Source organism: Gavialis gangeticus, unplaced genomic scaffold (assembly GCF_001723915.1).
Source record: "Gavialis gangeticus isolate Ggan-Ray unplaced genomic scaffold, GavGan_comp1, whole genome shotgun sequence".
NCBI classification, from domain to species: domain Eukaryota; kingdom Metazoa; phylum Chordata; order Crocodylia; family Gavialidae; genus Gavialis; species Gavialis gangeticus.
In genome coordinates this window covers 10,493,603-10,519,371 of record NW_017729025.1, presented here as the reverse complement: position 1 = coordinate 10,519,371, position 25,769 = coordinate 10,493,603, and the positions used below count along the sequence as shown (strand labels likewise).

The 25,769-nt window shown below is 43.8% G+C and overlaps 2 protein-coding genes across 5 annotated transcripts in view; one reads left to right on the top strand and one right to left on the bottom strand.

The window, feature by feature from the left end:
- Nucleotides 1-8,059, bottom strand: part of RTN1 (reticulon 1) — a 349,959-nt gene extending 341,900 nt beyond the window's left edge. The window contains exons 1-2 of one of the 2 annotated variants that reach the window (XM_019518389.1): nucleotides 7,893-8,059; nucleotides 7,634-7,793 (exon numbers count right to left, since the gene is read on the bottom strand). In XM_019518389.1, the coding sequence (XP_019373934.1) occupies nucleotides 7,634-7,637 (4 nt within the window). In that variant the 5' untranslated portion in view covers nucleotides 7,638-7,793; nucleotides 7,893-8,059. The remainder of the gene's footprint in view (nucleotides 1-7,633; nucleotides 7,794-7,892) is intronic. The other variant, XM_019518388.1, reaches the window with a different exon arrangement.
- Nucleotides 8,060-11,239: 3,180 nt separating this feature from the next.
- The window catches only part of LOC109298348 (leucine-rich repeat-containing protein 9-like), an 81,290-nt gene continuing 66,760 nt past the window's right edge, over nucleotides 11,240-25,769 (top strand). For all 3 annotated transcript variants that reach the window (XM_019518385.1, XM_019518386.1, XM_019518387.1), the window contains exons 1-7: nucleotides 11,240-11,348; nucleotides 12,400-12,618; nucleotides 13,583-13,723; nucleotides 15,172-15,235; nucleotides 15,943-16,013; nucleotides 19,322-19,504; nucleotides 22,011-22,166. In XM_019518385.1, the coding sequence (XP_019373930.1) occupies nucleotides 11,295-11,348; nucleotides 12,400-12,618; nucleotides 13,583-13,723; nucleotides 15,172-15,235; nucleotides 15,943-16,013; nucleotides 19,322-19,504; nucleotides 22,011-22,166 (888 nt within the window). In that variant the 5' untranslated portion in view covers nucleotides 11,240-11,294. The remainder of the gene's footprint in view (nucleotides 11,349-12,399; nucleotides 12,619-13,582; nucleotides 13,724-15,171; nucleotides 15,236-15,942; nucleotides 16,014-19,321; nucleotides 19,505-22,010; nucleotides 22,167-25,769) is intronic.

The following is a 25,769-nucleotide window of genomic DNA, read 5'->3' as shown; positions in this document are numbered from 1 at the left end:
GCCAGTACGCTTTTTTCTTTGCCCTCAGGCCAGCCTGGATATCCGTGCTCAGCCATGAAGGTTTCTTGGACCCTTTTCCTGCCTTCCTGCGCAGAGGAATTGTGTCCTGCTGCACCCCAAGGATAGCCTCCTTGAAGAAGGACCACCTTTCCTGGACCCCCATACTAGCTAGCCCCTGGGCTCTGAGTGCCTCCCTGACTACTGCCCTGAGCACATTGAAGTTGGTTTTCCTAAAGTCAACCATTTGCACTGTGCTAGTTACCCTCCCCACCGTTCTCTTATAGTTAGCACATTTTATTTCAAGAATGAATTTGTCTAACTTCAGCTTCAGCTCCACTTAGGTCTGCAAGATTGAAAAGTTCCCCATTGTTATAAAACAAATTATGACCATTTAACTAGGCAGTCTGGATCATTCTCTGACAGTAACCTAGCCCCCTCCTTATTAGTCCAACATTTTTTGTGCATTTGCAAATTTAGCCAGTAAAGATTTTTTTTAGATCTTTATCTAGACCATTGATATAAATATTATTGCACATCAGATAAACAATCAATCACTCCAAGATCCTGCTAGTAATGGCCCAACTACTGATATTTTTGCATTTTGAGACTTGTCACCAAGTCAGTTTTTGTGAGCTTTGTTAATTCCATTTTATGTTTTATCATGGCTCTTATACTCTTAACCAAAGATTTTTCTTGACCAAAGTAACTCTTGTGGACTTGTGAAGATATTGCTTTTTTAATTTAGTAGGCTGCTTTGTTTCCATTTTTCTTAGCACTTCCCACTTTAAATTTATGTTCCTAGTCAATTATACAGACAATTTGTTTTAAGCTTTGGGAAACTGGCCCTTTATAAAGTTCAATTGTGGGTTAGTTCCCTGAGCCTTTCTGGGTAGAGCAGGATATAAATCAAAATACTAAATAAAATATTTATGTTAATAGATCATTCATTTTTAGGTGGGTGATTAACTTTTCTTTTTTCATCAGAGTGAAGTCCAGAATTAAATTACCTCCTGTGGGGTAAAAGACTTCCTGCATTGTTAAATCACCTTTTATTTTTAAAGACAAAGGTTTGGGGAGTTTTTCTGGCTGCGTGAGATGTCCAGCAAATATAAGCTGATAGAGATCATCCATGACAATACTGTTTTAATTCCTCTCCGTATGGAAACATGTTTAAGAAGCATTTTGTCTTGTTCTCAACTGAGTTTTAATGCTCTATCCTTACAGAACAAGTTGTATCCAAAGAACAAGTTGTACCCAAAGAAGCTTGGCAAATATATACCAATATGTGGAACACTCCCAGGATGTTACAGCTGAATGCAGGTATTAAAAGAAAGATCTGAACAAATACATAAACATCCTTCTTCCCTTTATAACACTAGGAGATAACTGCTACCAGAGTACCTTTTATTCCAATGACCTGCACGTTGGATAAGTGCATATTGTGCATAGCTGCATAGGACAATGGCAATGTGCCAATCTATTGGGTGTTTCTGACATTCTAACAGACTCTGGTTATCTGCATAGAAACTTTCAGTCCTTGTGTCTACTTCGCACCTTAAATGTACTCTGTTTAACTGCGTAATAGAAAATGTTGAGGAATCCTCAATGTCAAGACCCCTAAAGCAGCCCTGAATTGACTGTCAACAGCAAGACTACTATCAGAGGCATAAGGTGCTCTCACACAAATAAATGAGCCTTAATGAATCAGGAAAAACTTCCAGCAGACTGTTCCTGTAGTTAATAAGCATTGTTTCCATTGAGTTTGGGCAAAAACATACTTCTAACAAGTACATAATTTTTTTCAGTCCTAAGGCTATGCTGTATAGTAAATATAATTACTCCACTGCTGCTCTTCAGCCAAATACTGAAGTTCCTATTTAATTCTTACTTGAGCAACAGTGTTCTTGACTCTACTGTAGGTGAGGACTATGTCTTGTTAGATGAACATCCAAGATGCCTAGCCCCATATTTCCAAAGGGAAAAAAAAAGAGACAGATATTTAGCTTAGGTATCTCTGCAGTTCATGGTACCCAGTAATAGTTCAGCAAGCTAATTTACCTACCAGGTGGTCTACACTGCCACGACTAGAATGCTTCCTGCACCTGAGCTGGTGTAGGTACCTCAAGACTTCACTGCATTGTTCATGCAACTATTTATGAACATGAGCCACCAATGTGATGTTGCAGCTGGTAAAGCAAACAAAACTCTGGCTTGCATCCATAGATGCTTCTCAAGCAAATCTCAAGATGTCATCCTCCTGTGGTACTTGGCCTTGGTGAGGCTGCAGCTGGAGTACTGCATCCAGTTCTGGGCTCCACAATTCAAGAAGGATGTGGAGAAGCTTAAGAGAGTCCAGAGGAGATCCACGTGCATGATCAGAGGGCAAGAGAGCAGGCCTTATGATGAGAGGCTGCAAGCTATGGGACTCTTCAGCCTGGAAAAGGGCAGGCTCAGGGGTGACTTAGTGGCTGCCGATAAGTATATAAGGGGTGTACATCAGGATTTGGGGGAACACCTGTTCACCAGAGCACCCCAAGGTCAAACGGTCACAAACTCCTGTAAGACCATTTTAGGCTGGACACTTCGTTACTGTCCCAGCCTCCAAGGCCTGGAATAGACTGCCTCCAGAGGTGGTGTAAGCACCTACTCTGGACACTTTTAAGAAACATTTGGATGCTTATCTTGCTGGGATCCTTTGACCCTAGCTGACTCCCTGCCTCTGGGGCAGGGGGCTGGACTCGATGATCTTATGTGGTCCCTTCCAATCCTAATGTCTATAAAATCTATTTCTCTGTCTTTCCATGCAATCAGGAGTTACTGTCTAAAAGGATGGTAGTAACGGTCATGACAGCAGTTCTCAAACAGGATAAGACCACATCTTGTATCTGCAGGACTGCCTAATCAAGAGTGCTGGTTTTCAATTAACCCAGCTAGCAACATAGATGACCTTGCTTCTGTTTAGTTAGGTTTTAAAATTAATTCCAAAGAGCAACTTTTTTATCAGTTGTGGCTTCTTTGTGCTTGGGAGCAACACCAAACACTTGGACTGGAATAGTACACCTCAGAGAAAAAGGCAAGAGTAGATGGCCTGCAAGAATTTAAGCCAATCTTCAAAGATGTATTATTCTCTCTGAACTAAGGTTGGATGCTTAAAATGATACTTGTCTCTTTATGTGATTGTAAAATGCTGCAAAGTATTTATTCTCAGCAGCAGTCAACCATACCTTTTTAATATGGCTCAATCAGTCAGAGCATTTAAAGAACATTAAAGGCAAGAAGCATCAGGGCTGCAGAAGAGGTTATAATAATTCACCTGCTGGCACTTCTACAGTGTCATTTAGACTTGCTCTCAAGAGGATGATATACACTGGTAATGGCAAGAAGTTTCTCCAGGCAAGACGGTGTAGATCCAGCAAGGATCTACACAGTTTTACTTTCCAAATGAAGGTAAAATCAAGTATTTAAAAATAAATAAATAAACACAAATGATTTCTTTACAATGGAAAATAACACCACTTCTGTAATCAGTGGCTTTCTATATTCTTAAATCTATCAAAGGGCATAGCATTGTCTCCAAGTCAGTTAAAATACAATGCTGTGTCCCTGCCCCTCAGGTTTCAAACAACCCCTCCAACCTTGCCTAACTCAAACTCGCCCCTCTCAACTGACATAAAATGGGATGCTTAACAAGTCAGTGCATCTCCACTACCACTACAGCCAATACACCCACAACAGACCCATCCGAGTCCATGGATCCTACACGTGCCTTTTCCACAATGTGATATAGCTGATCCCATGCATCAACTGCCCTTGTGGTAATTATGCGAGTAAAACTAAAAAGCAACTACACACCAGAAGGAACCTGCACAGGAAAAACATAAAGGACAGAGATGTGCATATGTCAGTAGAAACACATTTTTTACAGAACCACAATATTCTTTCTGACCTCCCTACCCTTGTGCTCAAGGGAAATCTGAACACCTTTAAAAGGCAAACTTGGGAACAAAAATTCATAAGCTGGCTGGATGCTAAGTACAGACAGTCAAAAAGCCCAAGGCAGAATCGATCCAATCGATGCAGGTTTCTCTAAGCTGCGTAGACTGGACTAGTACCGAAGGGCAGTCATGCTCACTCTTCAGTTGGAAAAGGCACACAGAAGCCTGAGCTGGTGAAGCCAGAAGGCAGGGGGCACTCAAGCACATCACCCAGCCTGCTGGCCACTGCTGAGCCAAGCCAAGTGGGGGCCATCCCTGATTAGCTGCCTAGCACATGCCCCCCTGCAGGACTCCCTTGTCCCCAAGCCAGCCCCCCAAGTGGGTCGTCTTCCCATGTGCGGGAAGCCCCATGCTTCAGGGGGTTTTCACTACCTGGGCCTGGGGTTTCCTTGAGCCAGTCTGACCAGCCGCAGGGAGCACTACAGCTGGGTGACTTCCCCACCCTTGCATGGCTAGGCCAGGTGCTCAGTTCCTACCCTGCTTTCCTGCTCCATACAAGTCTCTGACCCATAGGGGAAGGGGAGGAGTCCCCCATCTTGGTGCCAGCCCCCTGGATTTGGGCATCTGCCCAAGTGGGGGGAGCCCCATGCCTCAGCCCCGGCCCAGGCTCCCCCTGAGCCCTAGTCTGCCCAGCTGTGGGGATTCCCTCCCTCCACTGTGCAGTGGGGCCACCTGCTCAGTTCCAGCCCCTGTGAGTATCTTACCCACAGTGGGAAGCAAGGAAGGAGTCCCCCATCCTGGTGCCAGGGATAGGGCTAAGCAGCCATCCCAGCTGCACGGAGTGGGGGCGGGGAATCAACCTTGGCGCAGGGCTCCCCACAGCTGGGCAGTCTCTGGTTAAGGGTGAGCCCAGGCTGGTGAAACCCCCCAAGGCATAAGGTTCCCCCTAGGTGTGTGCAGATGCCTGTCTCAGGGGTTGGCACCAGGAAAGGGGACTCCTTTCCCCCCTTCTCCTGGGATGCCGGGGAACTGCAACGTAACTTGAGTCAGGAGGGCCTCTGGGACAGAAGTTCAATAGACCAGTCTAACCTATATTTATTAGATCTGATACTACTTCCACTCAAGTCTATCTTAAACCAGGCTTGGCCATTTTGAAAACAGTGTATGTGCAGTGAACTTCTGTTCTGTTACATGTTTAGACGGGCTTCTGATCATTTATACTGGTTCAGGTGTCATTTTTGTCCCTAGCCTAAGGATCAAGGACTGAACACCCATACTGATATTTTGACACACTGTAATCTACTCAGTTCCTGAATTTCTTCCTCCACAAAACAGGTATTAATGAGTGACCCCCACTTCCTTCTGATGGGTCTTGGTCTCCCAGTAATCAGCTTCTTTTCTTCTGCTACTTGTTGGTCTGCTATCCCTGGGAATTTCCCTCCCTACTCCGATTTCACAGCTCTACTCTCTGCTCTTTACTTTTGCTGTGCTTGCTTCGCTCCTCAGACCTGATGAAAAACGTTTTGCATTTGAAAGCTTGTCTAACTTTATTGCAATCATGCAGTTGGTCCAATAAAAGAGATCACCCCAAATAAATCCTTGCCTCTGACATAATTCCTGGACCATCATGGCTACAATATCACTCTAAGACTACCAAAGCTGTTAAAAGTGAATAGCAAACAAAACATACAGCTGTATTATATATTTTTGGTATGAAAAGCCAGGTAAGATTGCATCAGTTTTATTAACTACAACTCATGGGGGGGGAACCTGATTTCTATAATATAATCTGGGCCAGGTATTAGTATAATGTTTTATCTAAGTATAAGAAAGTACACAGAGATGATATTAGAGGCATTTGGATTAATAAAAAATACACTGTACATCAGAAGACTATTGGTGATGCAGACAGCAGCAGCCTAAGAACTGCATATTGATTGCAAACAACTATGAATTCAGGGTGGTAAAGGTTCCAGAAACAAATACAGTGTTGACTGTTTTCCAACTCCAATGAGAACATATTGCCTACTGCCCTATAGAAATGTCAACACTGGGAAAAGGCAATTACAGATAGGCGTACTTGTGATACATAATACAAGAAAAGCTGATGATCCGTGGTTTCAAAATTCACTAAAATAATCAGCAAGACTATAAGCAAGCGAATCCAAAAATAAATGTACAGTTGTGAAGCATCATCAGAATTTATACAAGTCCTTTTGCTAAACTGAATGTCTCAAATTACACAGAAATGTTTTAGCAGAATTTGATACAGTGGCAGGGAAAAGATCACACACTGCAGAAACAGATGATTAATTCAGTCATTCTGAGACCTGTTTGAAAATCGCTTACATTCAAATATAGGTCTAATGGCTGAGGTCTCATGGCTTTAAAAGTCTGTACCTACAAATATGGCAGAAGTGCTTAACAGCTTAATAAACTGGCAAGTGAAAAATTATCTAGTGGGAATGCCAGTTCTGCTTCTCACAATCTGAGTTTGTGATTAATATTGGAAGGGTGCTCTGAGCATCTGGTGCAACTGAAGAGATTAGAGGTTGTACATAAACACATTTGATCTCCTCACAACAGGTCACCTCGGGAAGTTGTTTGCATCTCAAGAGGACAGAAAGTGTTTTAGGAAGATGTTCATCCTAATCTTACAACACTGGTGGAAGAAGAGTGCATGAAAATTTCCTTCTCAGAGAGAAATTTTTGTGCCAAAATTTGATCATTTGGCTTCCTTACACAGTGCCAATAATGAATCAGTCAGAAATAAGCTCAGAAACAAAGGCTGTTGCATTTTGTGATTATTTGTACTACTAGTCATCCAGTCTTAGACCTAACTGCCTACTTTTAATGCATGGTTGTCTACCTGTTTTTAAATCTGTGACGCTTATTATTAAGATGATGAATCTGAGTGTCAGTTGGTATGAACTGATCCAGCTTTCTATGCTAGTTTTAATGAAGGATCAGGCTTTTCTGGCACCTCACCATTCACACAAGAAATAACTGGTGACTGTCACTTTCTGGACAACACAAACTTTTTGTTGGGCAAGGCAGCATATGAAAAGAGCATTTATTTTAAACACATATCCCTATAGCAGTGGTTCTCCAACCATTTTAGACTCAAATAACTCCCTGTTAGACTCAAGGCATGCTTCAGGAAATGCCAGCTCTTTGCTTTCACTCATTTTTTGCTTACAGAAAAATGAGAGAAATTCTTCTGTTGCTAAGAACTCAGAAAGACCACAATAGAGCAAACTGTTTTTGATACCATAGATTCCCATTTGAGATCTCTGGTTTTATCCTGTGAATCATGTGCAGGCGTTTGCATACCTGACAGTGCTAATATTGCCCAGAACCTTTAAAAGGATCTCATAGCACACCAGGATGCTGCACCACCCTGGCTGAGAACCACTGCCCTACAATAATACTAACAGCTAAGACTAATACTAAAAACCAATAATAATACTGATAGTAGTACTAACAGCTGCTGTTATTTTGAAGTTAAAAGGATGCAGAGTTTTATTCCCTAGTTATACCTAGCATCATTTTAACTTTCTCCTTTTATATAAGAAGTTCAGACTGCATCTTGTGTTCATAGTTGTGTCATGATGTGTTACCTGGAGAGCCAATTTATAAAAATTGTAAGTTTATTACAGACTCCTTGGCATAAGAAAAAAAAAAGACCCAATACTAACCCATGCTGGAACGGATATTGGAAGTGAATGGAACTGGAATTTATATGGAACTGGAGTGACACCTGGCGATGTGAACGAGTGCTGCAAAGCTGGAAAAGAGCTGGATGATAGCATTGGCTGGGACAACTTTTAAGCTATTAAGAAAACAGGTCTCTTCTCCCTGGAGAAAGCGTTGACAACGATGCAGCAACAAAATCCTTTAACGATCCAGTACATGTACACATACAAAAGAAATCAGGCAATAACCAGCAGCTCTTACCCGCTGCTCTTTAGCAGAAGCTACAACCATTGAGGCGCTGAACCTCTGGACTCAGTCTGGCCTTTGGATTCTGTGTCAGTTGTGTAAAGGGGGTGGTAGGTCTGGGGCAGCCTCCACCTCCACACTCTTGCGGAGGCGTAGATGTCAAAGGTCTTGATGGCTGCAGGACTCTGTACAAGTGGATTCAGCAGGTACCTGGTTAGACCTTCTTACACATACCTGAATGCCGTATGCCCCTGAAGACTGCCTGCAGACTGGGGTGTCGGTGGCGGGGAGGCGGTGTCGGAGGCACGGGGTGGCAAGCGTCACCACTATACACATACACCTCGATCCAGAGGATCAGCGATTGCCTACTTACATATTTCTATAAAATGGTCAGGACATTTTGGCTATACCCTGGCCACTTTCAGTGAGCATATTTTTTTTATGCTTATATATATTTTTCTTTATGATTATAAATCTTATATATATGGTCTATTTTTATTATAAATCATATATTTTTTCATGATTATAAATCATAAATATATCTGATGCTTTTTCTTTGATTATAAATCATATATATGAGATGTTTTCATTTTTATCAGTCATATAGATGATATATTTTTCTTCATGATTATAAATCACACATCTAGGATATAACCATGTCTATCTAATTTGCAAGCAGCGCTGTCTTCATTATTACAGCTGTAGGTCTGAAACATCAGGTATATAATAAAGAAAAAAACCCGGCTGCTGGCCGAGAAGGGCCGGGTTTTAGCCCGGGCACGCACCGGCGTGGGCCGAGGGCCCAGACCGGCCGGGGCGGCGCACACACCCGCGAGCGCGCAGCTCTGCCCACAGACTGCAACGGCTCCGGCCCCGCCCCCGGGAGCTGCCACGTGACTACGCCGGCGCCTCTGGTTGGCTGCTGGCGGGAGCGCGAGGGTTGCCTAGGCAACAGTGGGGGGGCGGTACACAATCGCCAGCGCAGTCGGCCAGGTAGGTGACGTTAGGGGGAAGGGGAGAGGCAGGCGCCCCCTGCTGGCGCCCAAGGGCCTGGGGGGAGGAGCCCACGGGAACCCCCAGGTCTGGAGCCCCCCCACAGCGCCAACCGGCCAACCTGGGACTGGATCCGGCAGGAGTAGCCCCCAGATGAATCCAGTGCCCGCTCCAGGTGGCATGACGCTGCGCCACACGGTGTGTCCGCTGTGCCCCAGAGCAGGCGCCATGTGGGTCTTGTGTCCCGGACCAGCCACCTGTGTGGCTTGTGTCCCAGACTGGCTGGAGTGGGTGCCACATGTGGCCCGTGTCCCAGAGAAGCTGCCACACATGGATCGTGTCTCGGAGCAGGCGCTACACATGGCTCGTGTTCCATGTGGACTGCGCGTGGCTGGTGTCCCCAAGCAACTGGATCGGCCACTGGACAGGACTTGTGTCTCAGAGCGGGCACCGCGCGTGGCTTGTGCCCCAGACCAGCCGGAGCAAGTGCCGCACGTGGCTCGTGTCCTGGACTGGCCAGAGGAGGCACCGCAGGTGTTGGATCTGGCATGTGAGGAGGGGCCTGGGCTGGTGCTGCTTGCGACCATGTCCTGGGCTGGTCAGGCCCCTGCCATGTGCTGCTGGCAAGTCAGTGGAAGAGCCAAGGCCAGCACTGGGGCTGGATGTGAATGACGGGGCTGCGCACGTTAGCTCTCACCCGTGGGTTATATCTTTGACGCACCTGCCGAGGCCGTGGAGCCAGGTGCCCAGCAGGGCTCCTTCAGGCCCGTCTTGGTGTCTGGGAGCATATTCTGCCCCAAGCAGGGCTAACAGGCTGCTGGCAAGTATGATTTGATTCTGAGGTCTTGTGATTCTGTTATTCCATTATTTCATGAGCCTGTGCATTTGCCGTCTTTAAGGTGAGATGGGGAAAAAACCAGCCTCAATTGCTCATCGTTCTCTGAGACACTGAAAAGAGCAGGGTTTGCTCCAAATCCTAGCTCTCACCTGTTTCAGTTAGGTTTTCCCCAGCTCTTGAAATGGGATAAAGCCTTTTTCCTTTACAAAATGGCTGGATGAAAGCTTGGAGGAGTACAAGAGCAGTATCTCGAGGGTGACGGGATGATCCCTTGCAATGTCGTTTGTTAACAAGACAAGTAAAGAGCTCTTTGATCTTTGGAGGGGAAAAAGGCACTGCATTAATTACAAAATGGTTGTGCATTAGGATCAACTGGATAACATTTAACTTCAGCCAAAGGAAATATGTGTGATTTCTTAAAAAATGTGTCAGCTAGTTGTGTTTTCATATTTTTCAGCCAATTTTCATAACTGCGCGTGTGGGCTTTTCACCTCTTTGTTAGAGAATTGCCTTACCTAGGAACCATGAATTTCTTAAACGTGTCTCATTTTGAAAGCATCTTTTCTTTATTTTTTTTTCAAATAGCAAGTAAAAAAGAAACAACAGGTCTGTATCTTATGCCAAATGGAAGCTCATGGTTTTGAAACAAGGAAACTGGTTGTACTTGCAGAATGGGAAGCTGGATCCTGAAAAACAGTAACTTAAAGAATTTAGGAGCCAGTGAACATAGGAGTGAAACTCCCATGCTGTAGGAAAAACAGCTAGTGCAATCTATGGATGTACAAGCAAGTGAGTGATGAGCAGCAGTAAGGAGGTGTGTTAACCTCTGCAAATGGCACTGGTAAAGCTGCGCTAGCATCTGTGTGCATGATTATAAAAAGGATGTTGAAAAAGTGGGGAGGGCAAAGCAGAGAACCACAAACATTATACGGGGCCTGGAGAAAATGCCTTGCAATGAAAGGCTAAAGGAAATGAATATACTTAGCTTGTCAAAAGAAGCCAGAGAAGTGAAAGAAAATACCAGTGATAAAGGGCTCTTTATCTAACACAAAAATAGGTACCACAAGAACTGAGGGCTAGATGTTAAAGTTCGACAAGCTGAGGTTAGGAATAAGACGCAGGTTTTTTTAGCAGTGATTCAATGCAGGAATGAATTTACAGGGGAGGTGGTATGTATTCCAGACATCAGAGTTTTAAATCAAGACCCAATGACTTCCTGGAAAATATGTTTTAGCCAGGCTTGAGCTGTCAAGCTCAGGACAAGGGTAACTGAATTAAATTCTTTGGTCTGTATATATAGGAATTTAGACTAAGTGAACTAGTTTTCCCTCCTGACCTTAAGATCTGTGAATATAAATAGAATTAAAAGAACAAGTCCAAACATGTAAAAATTACCAGTTTTCCTCTGTTAATATAACTGTGACCCTGCTAAAGATACATTTGATACTGTATTCATTAGGAACTGAGATTTTCTTTCAAACTGAAATTCTGTGGCTCTTAGTTCTGTGGGTGGATACACAGCGGCTAATTATACTGTCATTCTTCAAGCAGATAGATGGTGATTATTACTTGTAAGTGCTTGGAACATGATCCAAAGTGAAAACCAAAACCAGTACATAGCAGATATCATTAAAGAGCTGGTGAGTGTCTGCAAGTATTTTGTATTTACTGGGGGGGGGCATGTAACTCTCAAAATATCAGTCAATATCAATATATGTTTGCCAAAATAGATTCTAATTTATACTTAAGTAAAAATACCACCTGTACAGAACTCTCCCTTCTGAGAACTTCATAGGTTGGTAGCTGGCATTTGATGCCAATAGGAGTCTGGAAAGATCAAAAACCATTCTGGGAGGGGAGTGATTCTCCCCTCACAGAAGCAAGAAAGAAGCAAAGTTAATGAAGTGAGAATCTTGCAGGATGACATCCTCAGAGAACAGAATTTCAAGGTAATTTTCTCAGTCTTGTGATATGTATAAAGAAGCTTTTTAATGACATTGAACAAAATAAATTCTGCATTCTCTACTGAAGCCAAATTTCTTAAAGTCCATCCTATACCAGTCACCTCAGTGGCCCAGTTTGGAGTAGAATTAGGCTGTTAGTTACAGTAATGGGAGTTTTTGGTTAGCAGGGACTGAAGGAAAAAGCTCAGTGGTACTTCTTATAAGAAGAGAGAATATCTTTTTTATGTTTAGGATTTAATGACGTTTTATGTGTACTTTTTCTGGATCGAGCCTTGTATGTACCAGTTATTACTTGAACTAAGTGGCACAGAACTGAAACATTGACCCACTTATCCATGACACTATCTATTCCTCTTACCCTATAAATATAGATTAAATGAAACATTATGAAATTTTGGTCCGTATCATAATTACATTACAATGAAAATTCGATCCTTTGATTGGAATTGAAGGTGCATTTTGAGGCTAGATTTGAAGAATTCCTGCAATGGACTTATAATTTTGTCTCCTATAACTCACATCACATAGCAGATGTTGCCAAAAGTATAGCAAAGTTGCAAACACATTTAACTGCAGAGATTTTCAGACTCAAGTGATATTTAAGCACCCAGTTCTAATTGACTTTAAGTGGGAGTTAAGATAGTCTCATCCAGAATGATTTGTTCAGACAATAGACACGGAGGGAGCAATAATAATTGTAATAATAATGATTGCATTATATTTCCAGTGCACATGTAATGGATTGTCTTATGAGAAAGTTGATCAGGATGGACCAGAAACTGCAGTGCTGGAGATGTTTTTCTCAGGTTATCCCAGAATAGTAGGCATGTCTTTTTTCCCAAATTTAACAACTCTTACTCTCATTGGACAAAGCATTCAAAAGATTTCAGACCTGGAGTATTGCCCATTACTCAAAGAGCTATGGATTTCTGAGTGTTGCTTAACGGTAAGTGAATTCTCTGATTTTTCTTTTCAACTAACAATGGCCAGATTCTGACCCCTTGACACTGAATAGCACATTCCAACCAGTTCACTTGATACCTGAAAACTTGACTAACATCTCTCCCGGTTATATAGTTGGTCCAATAATCTTAAATCATCAAAAAAACCCTTGCTTCTCTTTTTCCTCCATAGGCAGTTTTGTTGACTATTTGAAGACTAAGCCTATCCTAATCAGTAAGGGGGACAGAATCTGACCCTCAAATATTTGTAAGCGCACTGGTATTTAGACTCCTTAGGTACAAAGAGTCTCTTATGCTCTTTAGGTATAAAGAGATTCCACATTAAGTCATACTCAAGTGATCTATTTTTAAAGCATTGCATTGCAAATGCATCATTTTGTTTCTCTTTCAACCTACCCCCCCCACTTTTTTTTTTAAACCAAGGGGGCCAGCCCATAGCACGTGTGCCACAAGCACCATGGGCAGCCTGTGTGTGGCATACAAATTGGGAAGGGGACAGATAGCACAGGGCATGGAGCAGAAAGCAGAACAGCAGATCGGGCCGGGAAGCAGGATTGGAGTGGCACTCTGGAAGGGTATGGGGCTACTTTGTGGCATGCCTGCTGAAAAGGTTGACCCCTACAGTTTTAAACTATGCAGTGAACCCTGTTTTTAGGAAAGTGGCTAAAATAAAAGCTTTGTATTGAAAATAATATTGTTGCCAAAGAACCTCTTTGATATTTATATCATTAAATTCTGCAGCAACTACTTTCTTTTTTTTTTGTGGACTCAATCCAAAGGCCTGGGAAGTTTAAAACAGTTTCTTCAACCAGTAGGAGATCTGGTTGGCTAAGAAGTGTCTTTCTGGTCTTCTGTGCAATCCTGTGGTGTTTTGAAAAGCAGAATGCCTTTTTTCTCAAAGAGCACACTGGTGCTTATTCAAAACTAATGTGTCTCCCTCTGCTGCAGAAAATTGATAACCTGCAAAACTGTGTTGATCTGGAGAAGCTTTACCTGTACTGCAACAGGATTTCCAGAATTGAAAATCTGGAGAGTCTAATTAAGCTGAAAGTAGTTTGGTTGAATAATAATCAGATTAAGGACATAGAGGTGAGTCTTACCCCTCCCCACCTTAAAATTTCCTCCGGGAGGAGGAAGGGATAGTAGTCTGAGATTTAGCTATGTAGTTCTATAGGAATTTATTGGCAGGATGAATTGACCCAGGAACACTGGCATCTGGTAATCATCTCTATGGGGCTTTACATGGAATAGAGATTCAGAAGCAGGCAGCACAGCACACAGCTGATTGATGTTGACAGACTGCTGAAGACCCATGGGTGTGGGGAAAAAATAGCACTCGTGGGTAGAAAGAAACCCAGTGTCAATCCTAGAGAGAGGCAACTGGCTGGATTGAAGGGTCTGAATGAGAGGACCCAGTTTTTTGGTAAATCAGATCACATTTAGACACAATATATTCATAGTTACAGATAGGGGAGGAGGAAAGATTGTCTTCTAGCCATTTCCATGAATATGAGGGCGAAACTGAGGCAGCATTGGAAGTGAAGATGGAATGATTGATGGGAATGAGATATAAAGAAAGGAGAGATGGGGGCTGTGGAGAATGAGAGAAAAGAATGACTAAGTAATCAGGAAGAGCAAAATCAAAGAAGACCAAATACATTAACAAAACCATTTGTTAGAAATCTCACAGCAAATGACGGTGGTGTCTTATATCTCGGCATTATGACCACTGACAGATGTGGGGGAAACCCCCCAAAAACCAGCGCTTTACCAGAAAAGGCAGTGTGTCAGTTTGATCCAGCTCCCCAGCATTTGTGTAGATCAGGGGCTTCAGCAGCGCTTTTTGGCATTCTTACCTAAAGCTGATTCAATCAACTATTAAACAAAAGCACCAAAAAGCCCTGTTGAAGTGCATGATCTATACAGTTGTTGGGTGAGCCGGGCCAAACTAACACTGCCTTTTCTGGGCATGTGCTGCACTTGGTGCAGGGACATGCCAAGCTGCAAGCAAAGCATGGTTTGATTTTGTTTTTTTCATGTCTGTAAGCAGCCTATGATGTCTGCCCTACCCAGAAGAGATTGATATCAGCGAGTCAAATGATGCATGTCATGTTATGGTCACAATGCTCCAAGAAGTATGCAAGAGGCAAAAAATTTGGGGGGCATGAGTCAGCCACCAGTGGTGTCCTCAGATGGAGATGTGGGCTGCAGCCAATAGTTAGTCTGCACCCATGGCGGGGTACTGTGCTATTGGCTTTTTAAGTAGCAGCTGTGAAGTCAAGAAACCCCCAGACTCAGACTATTTTAATTGCAGTATAATTTACATGATTTTCCACAATAATTCACACTGAATAACATTCACCGTCAGTCTATTTACATGTCAAAATAAAGAGTAAAAGAACAAAAATGTATTTTGATCCTAATTTGATTTGCTTTTTTAAATTGAAATGAGCTGCTTTTGATTTTCAGTCTATTTTCTCTTCACCAGCTGCAGTATTGATGTTGGAATAAAGCTATCTTATTTACAATATTTACAGGGTTTGCACACACTGCAAAATTTAAAGGAGCTTAATCTTGCTGGAAACTTCATAGAAGCCATTGGTAGGTGATAGTGTTCCAGCATAATTATTTTTATGATTATGATGAATAATGTCTTTGTGTTGATCCTGCTTCCATTCAAGTTGATGACAACTCCTGTTGCCTTGAGAGGTGCAGAGTCAAGTCTTATATGCCCTGTCCTGGTCCTGCTAAAGTTAGTAGCAAACCCTCCATGGCTAATTCACATTTACACTAAGACTCTTTTATGTTGCTTTATCTGTGACTATTTAAGTGGACATCTATGGTTGTATGCCCCCACTATTTGAGTTGGTCTAATAAAGGATATCAGATTTACCTAAAGAACCTTGTCTGCCTGTGTCCTTGGACCAACACGGCTACAGCCTATACCCCTGCCTCCGCTATGGCTCTTTCACACTGCCAGAATGGTATAAAGAGTTCTTGGTGTAATGAGGAGCAAGCTGTTACTGTCCTCAGTAAAAACAGAATCAGTCCCTTTGTAGTAAATCTGTTGGTTTTTTCTCACCATTTATTTTATATATTAATAAAAATATTCTATATATGTTTGAATGGAAATAAAAAAAATTACTCTGCATATTATTTAATCCCTTGTAAAAGTTAAGCTTATATTTGTGTGGTTATATTTTGCATGATTATAACTTTGTATCTGATGGAAATGTGAATTTCCCCTAATGGGGGGTGGTGCAAATATACCTCTTCTTAATTTTGCTTGCCCTGGTGTTTTGTGTTAGGAAATTGTTTTGACTTCAATGAGCAAATGGAAATATTAAACCTCTCTGGCAACAGGATATGCTCCTTCAAGGTATGTTCAGGCCTCATGTTTCATTTCTATGTTCTTTTAACTGTAATCAAGAACTGATTTGTGACACAAAATGAAGAGTAATATGCAGGTCTAATACAAACTGGAAGAGGATGCAGTGTTAATTTTTAGCATGTCTTTTGATATCTGTGTATTACTGGTACTTGTTTATATAGCACAGTAAATGTGCACAGCAGCATAAAACAGTAGTGCAAGCAGAACAAACAAATGTCCTTGCTCTACAAATTTTTATTATAGTTTGGACTGGTAGCTCTTCCTAATATTAAAGTTGCCCACCAGTTCTCATCAGAAGACCCTTTTGCCAGTTGATTATAACTTTGCTAACTCTAGCCGTTTAGGCTGGAAATGTTCCCTGCTGGGTGTCTGACTCAGGCCAAAAGTTTTCTTTATGAAGTGTCAGCTAAACTAGCCTTTTCTGAAGATGAGGTTAAGGAAAATAACCAGAGATTGCAGCCTTTTCTTTGAGACATTCTGGTTCACAGACATACTTTGGATCATGGGTTTGCAATCTGGCAAGGAGCTGCTTTGGTTTAGGGAGGTGACTTTGGCTCTTCCTGTGAAATTCCTCTCCTGTTTGGCCAAGTTATAAGCATTAGAAAAAAAAATCTCAGTTTGCACATGCCTATTAGAGACTTAGTAGAATTCAGCTGCTAAAGTCCCTAAAAATTCCAGCTTCCCTGAGCATGTTCCAGTTCTTGCAACTCCCATCACTGGTCAGAATGTGCATGTGTCATGCATAAAAGCAGCTGATTATGTCTTATCCTCTCACAGCTGCTGCACATGACCAGGGCTGTACATATGTCAGCCAAGCAGGACAGCTGGGCGAGCTGCAGCCCACACCTGTAGCTGCTCAGTAAGATTTTTGCTGGTGTGGTGGTCAGGCTGGGACCAGGCACCCGAACTAAAAGGAGGGAGCTTGGCTCTGCTCTTCTGTCAGCCCTCCATTTACTAGTGCCCAAGCAATCTAGAAGAGAAAGGTATTTGGCTCAAACACAGAAGCAGCAAGAGCCAAAAAATAGGTGTAGAGGAAGATAAGGAATAGATTGGGAAAAAGTACCTGGAAGATGGAAATATTGAATAGCTTCTCATTAAGTGAGCACTTCCCTACCTTTGCACAGAATGCGGCAGAGGCCATGGGAGCAGATAGTATGTGACCCTGTATTTAAAAACTGCATTTGCACAGGGGAACCAAAAAAAATTAAATAAAAGATTGCACAGGCTACCTCAGTTCTGTCATTTCCTAACATGAGTATTTGACTTTACAGAACTTCATACTGATCTTCTAGCATAGGGTATTTTTGTGATGGGATGTGATAGCCTAAAGGTTCATGTTTTATACATATTTTGTCCCCTCTGAAGAAAAGCAGGCAGGCTATCTGTCTGATGTTGATCCCAGGCAATCTGTCACCAAAGAAATTAAACTTTAACATGCCACTTAGCTCAAGTAGCACTGGAGTAAAGAAGCAGGGTGATTTGCTAGCGCTTAACGATGGAGTATAATAAGTAGAGAGCTGTGACTGTTTTGATATAATAACCAACATCAGAATCAGTTGCTGAAAATATGCAAAAAAAACGAAACTCAAGTTCTATTCTGTTAAATGCAAAAATGAGCACTAATGTTATGTTAATGTTGAGAATATATGGTGGGGCATATTCACTCCTGCAATGGGCAACTCCAGGATTTTGTAAAGAGCAGTGAAGGAATGGCTGCATCTTCTGCCCCTCCCCATCTCCCCAACATCATGGCGGGCAGACCACCCCAGAAGAGCAGGAGCAGGAGACTATTTTTAAATCCTTCGAGCAGGTAAAAACTTTCCCTCCTCACTTCCCTAGGCCTCAGTGTTCAGTGACACATTCCCTCACCTCCTCTTCTCTCCCCCATGCACTGCTGCTGCCACTGTCCCCAGCTAATGCAGGGGCAGGAAGGGAGAGCTCAGGAGTGGCCCCTGCCTTGCTCCAGCCAGGCTGCACAAGGAGCCAGGCTCAGCTAGTGACAGTGACAGCAGTGGATGGGTTTTGGCTGTCAGAGAACATGGGGGACCAAGCAGTGTGGAGGAATCTATACACTGCTGCTGCTGTTCCTGGCTGAGCTTGGCTGTACATGGAGCCTGGCTGGAGTGGGCAGGAGCAGCTCTAGAGCTCTGCCCTCATATCTCCAGGACACCTGGAGACAGCAGCAGTGGTGGGGATGAGAAGGGGAGGAGACCTGGTATTTGGGCATGGAAGGAAAGGGGGATTTTTCTTTAATTCCAGGACTTAAAAAAAAAAGACTCCAACTGCTGCTTCTGCAGCGTGATTGACTGAAAGGAGCGGGGTGTTGACACCACTGCACCACCCTGCCCCCTGGATCTACCCTGACCTCTGCTATAAGTGGGATTGTCTCTAGTGACTGATACTAATAGTAAACTTATCACAGGGATTATAAGGGTTGAACTTCCCACAGCAACGTTAACCTGGCCCCTTTGAACTTACATCATGTGTAGCATTTTATATTATTCTGTTCAGGGAAGCATGTAGTTAACTCTCCACATATTTGCACAGTCAGGTGATTTGGTAATCTGTGGTGGAGCTGCTGGTCTCAGATTTGTTGCTATGAAGTAGAAGGAGGGTCAAGTCAGGATACTGAGGTTCATATTCTTCCCTCAGAGGAGCCGCTTCTTCCTGACAGCTGGAAATAGAATTTCATTTCACAGACGCCTTCCTCTGAGGGCTTATCACTCCCACATAATTGGAGCAACTCCCAAAATAAGTGGACCCCTTAAAATCTGCATAGGTCTTGGGGACTCCATAGAGGCACAGATTCATTGACATGTAGACTTTGAGACTTTGTTGCCTCCCAGTCTCCCTCCTGCAGCTGTTACTTGGAGAAAACATCATCCACAAGCTGTTGCCCCTACAAAGCTCCTTTTGAAGAGAATGAGGGCTGGAGTATCACAACTCCAAGGGAGAAACAGGCACATTAACATTTACAGGGTTAGCCGTTACCTGAAAAGGAATCACAGGTTTGGGGAATGTGCCACCTTGATCTGACCTTGTCTTCTCCAGGGCATGAAGCCTTATGCCAAGGGAGTCGTGTCAAGGGAGGATCTCAGGGCCCGGCAGAAAAGGAAAATAATGCAATGCTGCTGCCTTCAGAGACTACCCCAGATCTGCCTAGTCCCACTCCCCCCACCTCCATTGTATGAAGCCTTTAGTGTTAAAAATGGTGACTGGCCTTCATGCTGAAATGCAAGCTCATTTTAATAATGACCATTATCATGTTTTGTTTAAGGTTTTTCATGGTTTTTCAGGAACTTACCAACTTGGCAATGCTCCCTCACCTAAAAGATTTGGGACTGAATGATCCTCAGTATGAGCCCAATCCCATCTGTCTGCTCTGTAATTATGCTACTCATGTGTTGTATCACATGCCTCAGCTTCAAAGGCTTGACACATATGATGTATCCCACACCCAAATCAAGGTCCTGGCAGAGGCAAGTATAGATTTTATCCTCTAGCTGTGGCAACAATATGAATGGTCTCTTTTTCTCTAGATCTTTGTTTTTAGTGACAACTAGCCATTGTTACCCAGCTTCTGTCTTTCAGCCAACAGGTGAAATACCTGTTTCAGGTGTAATGTTATGCAGTGCTGGCAACCTTTGTCATTTGTCAGGAGTCTCAAAATATTTGGTTTTCAAATGATTATGTGAGACTCCCTTTTCTCCTTTAAAAAATGTATGTTTAACTTGAGCTAAAATAATTGAATATATGAACCGCTAAAGCTTTGAACACTGAAAGCAAATGTAAAAAACCCCAATTTTTATCTCTCTTTTTTGTTGTTAAAATCTCTGTTTTTTTAGAGGCCTGAGTAACAATTTTGGAAGGCCGGGTGTTGTCAGTATTCACCATTATTCTTTGCTGTTGAGAAGCAGAATATTACTGAATTAGAATTATTTGCCTCCATCAAAAATGTAGTGTAAGGAAGTCATTTTAAAATGGACCTGCCATTGTTTAAACCAGTGTTGCTCACAGGCTCCAGGGCCCCAGACTGCCTTCACCTAATCCTGGCCAGGTGGAGATGGTCTTGGTTCCTGCTTTGATCCTGGTGCAGAAGGTGGCACAGGACCCTAGGGCCCAATGAGATCAGGTTCTGGGGTCTTGTGCCACCCTTGCCTAGCCCCCATGCACCAGGAGTGCCCCCCCACCTTGTGCCTGATATAGCCCAAAGGGCTGTGGGGCACCCCATGGGTCAGATGACATGGTGCTGGGGGCCAAGTCTGGCCCATGGGCTGGGAGTTGAGCACCTTTGGTTTAAATAATCTAAACCAGAATGCCAAGTTTCTATGTATACAGACATTATATAAGGTACAAATCTACTCTGCTTTCTACAGGTGTTTATATTAAGAGATTGCAGCTAAAGCCATGGCAATAATTACAAGAAATATAACAGAAAAATCTAGCATGCAGTTATTAAAAAAATTAAAAGCTTTACTAGTATACTTGCTTATAATTGTCATGTAGAAATATATCAGTTAAGAGCAGAGGCCATGAGAGAATCTGATGAAATATGTGCAATGTTTCCAATATTCCAAGCATAGGACTAAAGACTTTTTAAAAGTTTTGTCCTTTTTTGCTACCTTGTTCATCCTATAATGGAGTAACTTCTTCAAGTCCTCCTGTTCAAGTAAGGTGTTTGTAAAATAAATCATGTCAAATGTAACTCTTAGTTAGAAAAGGATAGCAAAAAATATTTACACAGTCTGTCTTTTCTTTTTTGTAATGCAAGTCATATGATACGTTTGGGTTTTGAGGCCTGCCATCAGTCTTTTGCCTATAGCACTAGGGACTTTGTATAACTATAGTCACAAATGACAATTTTTTTTAAAGGTCTTGTACAAACATCTAGTTTCTTCTGGGAGAGCTGCTGCTGCTGCTCTCCCAGGAAAAACCATGGGTATACAGATTTCAGGCTTTTTCTCCCAGACTAAAAATGGCCACTCTAGGAAGAAAATAACCTGAGAACAACCAAGATTAAATCACTCCCTGGAGAGATTCTCCTGGAAGAGCAAATGTGTGTACATGCTGTGGTTTCTCTCAGAAGTGAACATAGTCCTCCAGCATCTCCTCTCCACCTCATTCCCAGGAAGACAGTGTATCACTTACTGGACTCTGCTGGTCCAGCAGAGATCAAAACATGCCCCCTTCATGCTCCCCACATTATGCTTCAGGGAAACACAGGCTGACCATGGGTAGTCTGGGTCAGCCAATCAGGGCTACTGCATGCACTGCTACTATCTGTTGCTAGGCAGACTAAGGGAGCATGCAAAGCATTCTGAGATGTGTGCACAGGGACCCCTCAACTCTGAGCTGCATGGTATCAGCACTGCAAACTCTCCAGTCTTCAGAGCCTCCGCATTTGAATGTCTGTATACGTGACTCTGGATAAGTTTTTCTACAAGGTAAACAAACCTGGAAGAATTCTACTACATTATTGGAATGTGTGTATGCAGCCTAACCATTTGCAAAACACTAGAGGAACGGTATTCACAACAAGTGTAACTTGGAATAGCTAATACATGAACACATCTATTGAATGCAAATCACTCCTCGTGATCCTATCAGATTACTTCTTTGGGTATAAAGCATAACTCATTTAAGTCAGTGTAGTTTAAGAGTATTTTGAATGTACTTATGTATTCAATTTATATGTTAAAACAAGTACTTGTTATGAAAACTAATTATTTTATTTTTTTTAAAAGTTCTTGTAGCTAAGACTGTTTTCACTGCCAGACAGATAGTGCATTTTATAATGCCATAAGAATTTAATGTACAGTTCCCAAAGTAATTTTTAAGATTATAAATGTAAGAGGCAAACCTGAATTCATCAATATTTTGCTATTAAAATATATTCTTAGGAAGAATAAGATACTTGTATTACTGGTCCTATTTTGCTAATGTTATTCTGATTCATAATTTTTCCTGTTGTTTTTGTCACATAAGACTACAGCAATGAAAAAAATAATGTACTACAACATGCGTATAAAGAGTGTTCATAGGCAGCTCAATGAGGAACTTGAAAAACTAAAGGAAAGAAAATGCAAACTACAGAAATTGCCAGAAGATCGAATAAAATTGATTAGCTGCACCATAAAACACGTAAGTTTAAATAGTTTAAAGTTAACATCAGGGAGATGTATCTTCTGAGAACTGTTGTAATTAAAACATTAGGCAGAAGGAAGAACTTTGGACAGCAGAATGCTTTAAATAGATATGTGTGCTGAATTCAGATTTCAGTTGTATCTATTTGGATATAAACCAGTTTCAACAAAGCTTTTGTTGCAAAAGGTTTCTTAGATCCAGGTTGTAATGTCTGATGCAAGAGAGCCCCTTTGCCTCTTTGGTCTAATAAACATTTATTCAATACAGCTCCAGTAGGAAAGATTGAGAGAGACCTATCCTAGAATAGCCAATAACCTGGTGATTGTTGCCCTTACCTGGGATGTGGATAACTGGGATTTGGGTCTGTACTCTGAATCGATCAGACCAGGAGCTTGAACCTGCATCTCTCGCATGTATTTCTTGACACGTCATGGGACATTCTGGGGTGGAGTACCCTGTTTTCTCAAGAATACTCTAGTCTCATGTTCATCCTTTTACAGAAAATGTTCATAAAATTGGAAAACTGTTTCCTGCCCAGCTCTTGTATTACAGTTTTCTGTTTTTAATGAAAACACATTCTCTTCCTGTTTCTTTGCAAACAGCATAAGCAACGTATTAGGCAACAGTTTATTTTGTGCTACGCCAGTTAAACCCCAACAATTCTGAACAGCAGAACTCTTTTTTTTTAACAGTCTGTCCTCACCAAATTTTTTATCAGTCTTTAAACATATCTTGAGACAACAAAAGCAGGTGAAGATTGAAAAACAGTTCCAGTTTCAGTTGTGGCTGTGTGATAAGCACAAAGAGTGTTGTAGTTTGTCTCAAGGAGATTTACCCCAATTACAAAACCCACCAGTACAGACTGCATCCATTTCATCAACCCTGGGCTTGCCAATGAGGGCACAGAATCTGCAGAACTGTTACCAAGTGCCAAATATATTAGTAGTATGTGCAGTTTAACACACACAACACAGGTGTTTTGTTTTCTCCCTCTAAATGGAAGGAGTGTGTTGGCAATCCAAGGTGGATGAGGACAGATACAGTCTGTACTGGTGCAGGGCCAAATACAGGCGTGGGCAAACCAGGTGGCTGCCCAGGGTCCGGACAGAAAGGAGGTCCAAAAATGGTAATTAAAACATTATTATTATCATTATCTCTGGAGAAGGGGGCCTAATACTAAAAGTTCACCTGGGGCCGCCAGGAGTCTAAGTACAGTGCTGTACTGGTGAGTTTTGTAATGGGTAAATTCCCTTGAAACAAACTACAGCACTCTTCATCACACAGGCACAACTGAAACTGGAATTATTTTTGAAATTCCCTTGGAAATTGGTCTTCTTCACTACGAACCGAACTGTGACCACTGTAACCATAGGTTATCCAGTTGCCACCAGGAAGGAACAGTTTTTGGAAGCTGGTAGCTACAGCACTGAGTGTAATAAGGGAGGCATAGCTCCTTGATATTTTTAATTGACTCATTTAATTCTCTTTGGTTCCCCGCAGCACCCACAGCTAAAATTACTTCTAACTAATGAGTAGAGGTGCACCGATACATGAGTCTGATATTGGATTGGTACTGATATAAAGAAAACTAGCTGTATCGGATATTGGTCTGATGGGGCGGATGATTTGGCCAATAAATGCCCAGGCAGCGAGGAGCACCGCCGGCAGTGTGGAGAGCTGGTTAGCTCTCCGGTGTGGTGGAAGCAGAGCTGTCCCTCAGGCAGAGGGGGCAATTGGGGCAACTGCCTCGGGCCCCACGCTTTGGGGGGCCCCACAGAGTAGTGGTGGCACAGAGCCAGGCGGAGCAGTGACTCCGCGTCCAGCCATTTCCTACCCCCTCACACCACCACTACCAGCTTCTTCAGGTCCAGGGCCCGTGGGATCAGAGAGGGGATGGAGCCCCACATGGGCTGATTTGCCCTGGGCCCTGCACCCTTCTCAGGTCACCTCTGGGTGGAAGGGGTGGGGAGAGGTAAGGGGCTAAGGTGGCAGATCAGCACCTGTGCAGTGAGGGAGGGGACAGGGACAGGTCCTGCCTAGGCAGAGCGGTGGAGGGCCGGAGCCATGGCTAATGGGGGGGAGGTGGCTTCCACTGCTGCTTGCGCCCCAGGAGGGCACGGGGGCAGCGTGCCCCCCAGATCTGTGTGGGGTGGGGCAGGCTGCAGCCAGGGCTGTGTGGGGCTCTTCTCAGTGGGGCCTGGGCTTGGAGCAGGCACCAACAGCACTGGGAGGATGCTGCATCCACCCAGTTTTGCTGCTGCTCCTTTCCCAGTGCCACCACTGCCAGCCGCCAGGTTAAGCCCCAGCTCTTCCCAGCATGTGGGTGGAGGCGGGGAATTGAGCCAGGGCTGCGCCAGGTAGCTGGTGGCAGCAGCACTGGGAGTGCAGCGGCGGTGAAATTTGGGGTGGATGCAGCATCCTCCCAGCACCGCTGTTGCCTGCTCCAAGCCCAGCCCCCACCGAGAAGAGCCCCATGCAGTCCCAGCTGCAGCCTGCCCCGCTCTGCGCAGATCCAGGTGGCACATGCCCCCCTGGGGTGCAAGCAGCAGCAGGAGCCATCCCCCCCAACAAACCGCAGATCTGGCCCCGCCTCCCGCCCCACCTGGGCAGTGCCTGCTGCTGTCCCTTCCCTCTCCTTCACCGCAGTGGGGCATTAATCTGCCCCCACCACGCCTCTTCCCTCCCCACTCCCCTTCCACCACACTGGATTTACCAGCTACAGGCAGCTATATTGGAAATCAGATCGGTATCAGCCAATCGGTACACCCTACTAACAAGGCTTAGGTTGATCTAAGTGCTAATCTGTACAGATGTTTGGGGAAGTTAAATTGGGCAAAAAATGGCATCCCCAATCTAAATTAGATCACCTGAGGAGGTGGAAGTACATTAGTTCAGGAATGGGTTAGCCTTTTCTAGTGAATGTTTTCACATGTTTAGAGCACAACACTGGGACTGGGAAAGCCCAGTTGCCTGCCTCAGCCCTGGGGTGTGCTCTTCTTACCCCACACCCTGTCCCTAATTGGGCTATTTTTAGCTCCCCAACTTCCCTTCCACCCCCAGACACATCACTCCTTGCCTATGTTCACCAGGGAGCCTGGTTTTTTCTGATAAAAAAATCACAAATTCTCTGATAAAACCCCCAAAATCCATTATTAAAATTAAAAGCCCCCTGCAGCCCCTGCTAGCCCTGCTGGTGGCCCCAATGACCACCCCAGCCCTGCTGGTGCCCCTCACTCACCCCCAAAGCCATCCCAACCCTGCTGGTGCCCCTCACTGCCCCCACAACACCCTACTCATGCCTCTTGCTCCCACCCACAGCTCCTGCCTCTGAGCCCTGCTGGACGGGGCCCCCAGCTGCCAGGGGTATGGGGCCAGGGACCCAAGTCTGCAGTTCCCTGCCCCCAACAGCAGGCAGCTGCAGCAGAAGCAGCATGGAGCCGGCTCCTACACTGCTCTGCCTGCTCAGGTGGGGACAGGGCCGTCTCCTGCCCCCCCAGCCCTGCCGGTGTCCCCCAGCCATGAACCACAACCCCCAGCCCTGCCAGAGGTGCCCCCAGCCCCCTGCAAGCCCCACTTACCTCAGGCTTCAGGAGCAAAGAG